The sequence below is a fragment of the Spinacia oleracea genome, chromosome 4, assembly GCF_020520425.1.
Source record: "Spinacia oleracea cultivar Varoflay chromosome 4, BTI_SOV_V1, whole genome shotgun sequence".
In the NCBI taxonomy this organism is placed as follows: Eukaryota; Viridiplantae; Streptophyta; class Magnoliopsida; order Caryophyllales; family Amaranthaceae; genus Spinacia; species Spinacia oleracea.
In genome coordinates, this window is record NC_079490.1 from 184,920,230 (window position 1) to 184,928,142 (window position 7,913).

Below are 7,913 nucleotides of genomic sequence, written 5' to 3' on the forward strand. Positions count from 1 at the left end.
GTATAAAGGTGGTTGGATATACTCCGTAATAAAATATGGATAAAGTATGGTAGATGGGTAAAAATGTGTGGTGGGTGTAATAAAATAAATGATTAAAGAGAAAGTAAGTGGAATGTTGTAAATGTTGTGAGGCAACGGGAGTAAGATAGTAAATTTTTATGTCCAAAAATAGAATAACGCAAAGTGTAAAGAACATTATAAAACAGACTAAAACGAAAAGTGTAAATCATGTTGAAACGGAAGTAGCATTCAAATACTCCGTATTTTCAGTAGTATAAAACCTACCATCAAAGATATTAAGGTAAATACCATCATATCGAAGGTAAATAGCAAATTGTTGTATATAAGACGATCATACATAACATGCCATATAAATTAGATAATTTTCTTGAGACATTAATACAAATTTAGGATGAAAAATATAAAGAGGTGGACAAGTATTACCATGAAACTTCCTTGCATATAAACATGTGAATTGAAGAAGTTGGCATGGTTGCTCATAAATTAATAATTACATATAGGTAAATTTGTAATGTGTAGGCTATACAACGTACACAAGTCAGGATATCACATTGTCAAGCGATTTCAAATTTCTTGTTACACTTTCCAGGCTGATGCATAAAATAAGAGAACTCACACTTGACATAAAATACAAGGAAGAAAACAGATTATTTCTACATTTTTAACCATCCGAAATCCAGTTGAGCGACTGGAAATCAAATCAAAACTGATACTTCTTCATCAACAATGAATATGATGCGCGGAAAACCTATGCATTCATTTCATGTCATCCATTATATTACAGATGAAAAGCACTGTTGATTGATATTTGTCAAGTTCTCCAGTCAGAAGAAGCCTCTAAGTCTGTGTCAGCTTCCCACCAGGTGGAAGTCTGGAAACATTTTAATTATTTATCATCAAGTAAGAACATGATAATTTATTTAATTTTCAGCTACTTTTTTCATCAGAAAAGACAGACTTAGAGAATAAATTTGAGTCTTGGTTTTAGTGAAAAAGGTTGATGAACATAAGCAAAACGAGGACAAACCTTATATCCTCTACGGAGAAATTCCAAGGAGCTGCCTTGTTCCTCTTGCAGCCCGAGAACCCTCAGTAGTTCTTCCTTTGTCTGAAGCAGTTTAATGTAAATCTCATCTCATTTATGTGACAAATCCATCAATAGTAAATGAAAAATAAAAGGCTAATCAGCAAGAATTGCTTGCTTTTTTTTTTGATAGTAAAGTAATTCATTAATAAAAAGTCATACGACATTTACAAAAGAAATTTGAATCTAACAAATTGCTTACTTCACCAAGTGTGAAACGGGTAGCACTTTCTGCCACACAAGCATAAGAACCATCAGCTTGCCTAAGCATCACCTGCCAAGGCCCTGTAATAAGGCATATATGAATCCTGTTATCTAGCCATTAACTAATTAAACACGCGATAGTTAAAGAGAAACAGATGTTAGTTATTCCTGTCATACAAGTAAAACAATAATGTAGTCACCAATATAGTTTATACTTACCAGGATATTGACGAAACAGAGCTCCACTATAATTCACGATAAAAGGTGCCACAGGCACTGTCTTTCATGCATCAAGAAAAAGAATATAAAAAAATATGGTTAACCAAAGATTAAAAAAAAAAAGGAGGTTAATGTATCCAACTTATGGAAAATCAGTAAGAGAATTACCTTGGAATAATCTCTTGTTCGAATATAGAAGACAGGAATGAACTGAGAAAGAAATCGGTAATGGATATCCTTAGGTGGGAAGCCTAGAAGACCCAGGTCAGCACTGTAAAAAGCATATGCTCTTTGTGTTAATAAAGTAAACTAATGTAACTTCATTGGAAATTGAAATCCATAAACAACTAATTCAAGCAAGACCAAACTTATACCGCAGTGTCTCAAGCTCGAGATTAAATAGGAGAGTGGGAGTTGAAGAAGCAAATGTCTCCTGCATATTTCACACAAAATTAGATAAATTCTTAATGCCTAAAAGTGGGAAAAATATTAGCATATGCGGAAGGCAATATTACAAAGTTCAGACACCGTACCACATACTTCTCTATCAGAGAGAGATCTCGTGTGCTGCAGTTAAGAAATATGTAAAGTGAAGGTGGAACATCAGATTTCCAACGATCTGCATATAGACAAAGAGAAAAATATTCTCAACTATTTAATTGTATAGAACCAGAAAACAGATGAAAGTGCAGATCAGACGGAAGCTTTAACATGCTTCCAGCTTCAACATGCTTCCAGCTTCAACATGATTTTCCAGCTTCAAGTTGCATACTTACCCTTAAGAAAGTAAATTATAACAGCCATACAGCGGTCAAAAACTTCAATTTGAACACTTTATAAGCTTAGATGAGAAACAGGCCAGCTCACAAACACAGAACCCAAAATTAAAGAAAGAAAAGTTTATTACGGTCCATATGTCTTCTATTATTCGATCACTATACTCCAAAAGGATCTCACATTTCCTAACTAGTAGCTACTAATTTCATCACATCCCAAGTGCCATCCTTCCTCAAATACCTTTTAAAATATGTGTGCTGCTTAGCATGGCCATTCTCATTCAGATTGGAGAGAGCTTTTGTGCACAAAGAGGTACCATGCTGTTGTGACAACGGTCATTTCAGCACCTGCCTATATTTCCGTCAGGCAAGAAGAAAGACGGCTAACATTTTCTAGTTAGGCAAGAAAAATGGCAACAACTTCATGATTAAAACTCAAAACAGCTAAAGAAAGGCTGCACCAAAGAAAATGCCTATACCACATGAAGAAAGCTATGGAATGATTATTCCTAAATGAAGCCTTTTTATAAGATTATTTCGCTTGCTTTCCTGCCCTCCTCCAAAACCTACACTAAATATCTCCAATGAAATTTAAGCAAAAGTTGGAAAGCAGAATGTCATCAAATATCCACTTCACAGTTCAAAACAGAAAAGGTTAATCAAATATAGGTCCACTTCACAGTTCAAAACAGGCAAGGTTCGTCATATGTAGGTCCAAAACAGACATAATATCTCGAATAGCTTTAGAGTATAGATAATCACCAGTTCGCTGTTGGCCGTTTTCTAATAAACTTATCCCCTCCTTGAGATATGTAAAGCACATAAAAAAAACATTTCACATAAAAAGAACAGAGCTGTTATTCGCAGATTACAAAACTTGAGCACTTACGGCTTACCTTCATTCTCGTCTTCAAAATCAAAATCTAATGTGTCTCTTATAGAATTGAAGAAATTAGAAACAGCATCGCCAGGCACATCATCCAGGGAGCCTATAGTAATACCATCTATCTAAAATGAGGAAAAAACATAATTCAGATCATAGAATTCAGCACCCAGAATGTCAGCATTAAGCTTCTAGTTAAGTTCAGATCCCAGTAAGGCAGTAATACATTAAAGAGCAAGTAAAAATATGTTAAATTGTAAAAACAAGAAAATCTCTGAGAAGTTAACTATAGAAAAGCAGTTAATCATCCCACTAGTATCACGATATTTACCTAACACTACAAGAAGGAAAAAAACAAAGAGAAAGAGTGCAATGCAAGATAACACCAAGTCCATAATAGATTTTGTTACCGAATCAAGTGCGGTCTTGAAAAACTCAGTGGCCCTGCGCTTTTCAGGCTTGTCAGGGAACACCTGATATCCCAGTAAAGAAGAAATCAATTTATGTCTCCACACATTTAGGCCAAGAGATAAACAGTATGTGCACATGCCACCTTACCATGCATGATCTGAATTGCGTTTTCTCTTGAAGTTTCCTCACAACGGTCAAAGCTAGCTGAATATTTGCATCAGTGAAGTCATCTGATGATCCCTTCACAATTTGAGAAAATCACGTGTCTGTTTTTAATATGTGTGAATCAATAAGTTCATCATAATGAAACTGCCACTGGAAAGCAAAGCATAGGAGCTGAATTTGCCACCAATGTTACCCGAACTCTTAGAAATTGCTGGAATCATTAAATATAGAAACATCCGACATGGATGCAAAGAGCATTTCCATATTTCTCAAGGACAATATACTTGTATCCATGTGAAATGTTAAAAAATCATGCCAGACATAGGTATGGCAAGGCAATTGGAGTTGGAGTAACAGAGGTTGCCATTCATATACCGAAATAAAACTGAAAACTGAGAAGTATAAAAGATTAGCCCAAGAAAACAAAATAAATACCTTGTAAGAAGATATTTCACTGGGTAGAGGCCTGTAGAAACAAAAGGCAAAACTCATGTATTAGGTGGATTGAAAATCATCATCAAAAACTTCAAAAAGGACAACTACACAGGCGAAATCACCCGGGCTTCTGCGAAGGAACACTAATGAATTCTAGTAGCTCATCTAATTTCTTTAGGGCAACCTGCCTCTCCAAATGAAGCAATTGCAAGATTCAACATGTGATCAATCGGAAACATGTAGGTGTGTGTGATCAAATTCTCAATTTCAGCATACAAATAGGTCATAAACTCAGTTAGGGGAGTAGCTATAATAAGCATTCCCCTGTTTAGAATTAAATCATCATATTTACTAGTATCAAACTTACAACCCTAACATATCAAACACCAACCAAGCAACATTTCTCCAAATTTGATTATACGGAGAATAAAAACACCCACAATTTTGTTCATTAATTACCAATCACATTATAAATTACCAGTTTATCTTGAACAATTAGGGCATCCTTGCAACAATATATCACTAAATTTATCAAAATTTACCAACCAAATCACAGAACATGGCAACGAGGAAACCAAAAATTGGCTCAAAAATCAGGAGCTAGAAATTAACAATTAAAGTGTGCAATAAGAAAATAATGTCAAAAAGAAGTTAAGAAAGTTACGGGAAATCGATTTCGAGGCGAGTTTTGCCTTCTTGAAGAGCGACGGAGAGAGAATTAGTGGCATCAGTAACGAGGACTTCATATGATTTGGGCTTGTAAACTGCAACACCAGATTTAGGGGCGGGAGTGGAGGTTGATGGTGTATTTTTGGTGGCGCACTGAATTCTGAGGGGTGTGGAAGGAAAGCAATTGTTGGGTATTTTAGCAATGAAAGGGGGGAGAAAGTGGACAGAGAGACGAGAAGTTGGGTGGAGAGAAGTGGAGGGAGAGGAGAGAGAATGAATTGGGTGGAATGAGAGCGCCATTGATGGAGCTTGCTACTGTAATGCTTTCCTTTGAATGAGGGTGAGAAAGGAAAAAGGAAGATAAGGTGGGAAAAATGGAAAGAAAAGGAGGGATTTTTTATTGAGTGATTAAGGATGCGGATAATTCGGATTATTCTTGCATGTACCTGGTTCAGAATAATGTTAGAGTGTATGCAAAATTAATAGGAGTAATTTTCTTTTGTAACCGTTTTACATACGTAGACCCCAATTTGATACTTCGTATTTTCTTAAAATAATTAGGAACGTAAAAATTTTTGAAACAACCTTATGTAAATTTTTATTTACTGTTTGTGCTATATGGAAAGAGAAAAATTACTGCATTTTCAATAATGGTAATTTTAATGATTTTCGAGTCTTCATTAAGGCTAGTATTGCCAACAAAGAATGGCAGCTTCGAACTGACTGCATCTAGGGATGGCAACGGGTAGGATCTGGATCGGATCCTCTAGGATCCAGATTTGTTTTTTAGGCAAGGATCCAGATCCTACCCGGATCCGCTGGGTAATGAAATTGAGGATCCTGATCCATATCCGAAGGATCCTACGGATCCGGGTCCAAAACAGATCCTAACTTATTTTTACATCAAAGACCCTAATTTTCATTTTAACCTTAAACCATAGTTAAATAAAACTTCAATAACAACGCTATTTGTCCATACAAGAATTCACTAAAATCAATTTTAACAAATCTAACATAAATAATACTTCCTCCGTTCCGGAAATATCGCACCATGGTTGACTTTTATTCATTTAGCCACTAGTTTGACTCTTAATATTTCAAATCGTGTGCAAGTAAAAATTATAAAAAATTAATATTTAGAAAATATATATAGATACGAATCTAACATGACCTCACATGCCTAAAACTTCATTACGTTAAAATCACAAAAAATGGCCAAAGTCGTAGTGTGAATAGTGTAAAAAACAAATGGTGCGATATTCCCGCAACAGAGGAAGTATTAAAAGTTCAACAAACTTTAATAATGCTACAATTCTTAGTCTTTATTTTTATATTTTAACTTTTTTTTATATAAAAACGGGTAAACGGATCCGGATCCGGGTAATGACTTAGGACCCGATCCAGATCCGTTTTTAAAACCAAGGATCCAGATATCCTACCCGGATCCGCCGGGTCCAAAAATTGAGGATCCATATCCGTTTTCCGCTGACAACGGATCTGGATCCACGAATCCGGGGCGGATCCATTATCCACTGCCATCCCTAGTTGCATCAACTTAAGGGTACCCCTTTCACTTCACACACACACACACACACACACACAACAGTTAACCACACTCCTCCTATTCTAGTTCGATGGTATCCTCCTCCGTCGGGTACTTTCAAGCTCAATTATGACAGATCCTGCAAAACTTCATCAGCAGCAGTTGTATTTATTATTCGCGACAACAATGGCGTCTCTATCAGTGCCCACACTTACAATTTCGAAATTACAAAAGCTTTCATGGCAAAAACTTGTGCTCTTTATAAAGGAGTTCAAGAAGCAAAACGCCTCAACATCAAGCATTTAGGAATTGAAGGAGACAATTTGATGGTTATCAATGCAGTAAAAGGAACTTGGAAAATCCCGTGAAAGATCCATTTCATCATTTAAGATATCAAGGATATTCTCACTTTTTTTACAATTGGGACATTAAGCACGCCTACCGAGAAGCTAACCGAGCAGCAGATTGGATCGCAAATGTTGGTCACTTAATTAGAGACATCATGTGTATCGAATCTTGTAATAGTCCCCAGTTACTTTCCACTTTAGACAGTGACTACTTAGGAGTAACCCTCGTGCAGAGGGGCTCCTAATGTACTATTCTTCTTACATTTTCAAAAAAAAAAAGTAGTTGACTACTTTTAGGCATGGTACACAATAAATTTAGTGTGGACCAGGTCAATTTAAGAATTGGATAATCCAATGATGTAACTTACATATCGTAATATGCACTCTTGTACAGTTGTATCATCATAGTATGTGGATATTTCTTGTTTGTGATGATCAATTCACGATGATATTCATTCCTTGATTTATGGAGCTATTTTACATAATCTATAAGATTTTGGCTTAGTGGTAAAGACTGAAGTTATGCGTATGATTACGACTTCGAATTCCACATTTCTCTTTGTAATTTGTAATATAATGCACTCACGCTCATAATTAATTCGCAGTAGAAGATGGAGTCGTCTTGTTATTTTGAAACTCATATGGCATTGTATACATGTGTTTTGAAAAATAATAATAAATACCTTGTTTTGCCTAAAAAAAATGTTAAATTCCTTGTTCTTCATTAATTATAGCCTTGTAAGAAATGCAACTTTCATGCGAAATCCTACATGTTCATGGAAAATTTGGAATATGGCTACATCTATCCACATAGTAGATAGCCAACCAACATTAAAAAAGTTACTAAAAATGACGTGAATTCCACTAGCACTACTCTCTATTAGTGGATAAAACTAAAAAGACTATACTAAACATGTGGTTGATTTAACTAAAGCAACAACATAATGCATATAAATATATATATATATACTTCAAAATCCACATGAAAGCCAAGTCGAATTCTAGTTGAGATCAGGTGTCATAAGACTCATAACCATTGTCTTATCTCGTATCACCTCTTAAAATATCAATAAAATTATACTCCGTAATACGGGTAGATACATAAAGCAATTGATGAATGTATATAATGTTACAAAATTAAAAATAATACTCCTTC

At 35.2% G+C, this 7,913-nt stretch overlaps 1 protein-coding gene across 1 annotated transcript; it reads right to left on the reverse strand.

The window, feature by feature from the left end:
- Window positions 1-475: 475 nt before the first annotated feature.
- LOC110804974 (protein LPA3) lies at window positions 476-5,327 on the reverse strand. The gene is made up of 12 exons (XM_022010575.2): window positions 4,863-5,327; window positions 4,199-4,229; window positions 3,746-3,838; window positions 3,598-3,660; window positions 3,201-3,312; window positions 2,062-2,147; window positions 1,903-1,961; window positions 1,697-1,799; window positions 1,529-1,589; window positions 1,308-1,390; window positions 1,049-1,129; window positions 476-892 (listed from the first exon to the last, which is right to left on the reverse strand). The coding sequence occupies exons 1-12, from the start codon at window positions 5,165-5,167 to the stop codon at window positions 833-835; spliced, it is 1,137 nt and encodes a 378-aa protein (XP_021866267.1). The 5' UTR covers window positions 5,168-5,327; the 3' UTR covers window positions 476-832.
- Window positions 5,328-7,913: the final 2,586 nt, after the last annotated feature.

What these genes read in the sequence shown, in the direction of transcription:
- LOC110804974 (XM_022010575.2), bottom strand. Translation starts at nt 5,167, where the DNA reads ATGGCGCTCTCATTCCACCCAATTCATTCTCTCTCCTCTCCCTCCACT. An exon ending in CTCGAGCTTGAGACACTGCG is followed by an intron (nt 1,800 to 1,902) that starts GTATAAGTTTGG and finishes TGCTTTTTACAG; the next exon opens with TGCTGACCTGGGTCTTCTAG. An exon ending in GAACAAGAGATTATTCCAAG is followed by an intron (nt 1,590 to 1,696) that starts GTAATTCTCTTA and finishes GATGCATGAAAG; the next exon opens with ACAGTGCCTGTGGCACCTTT.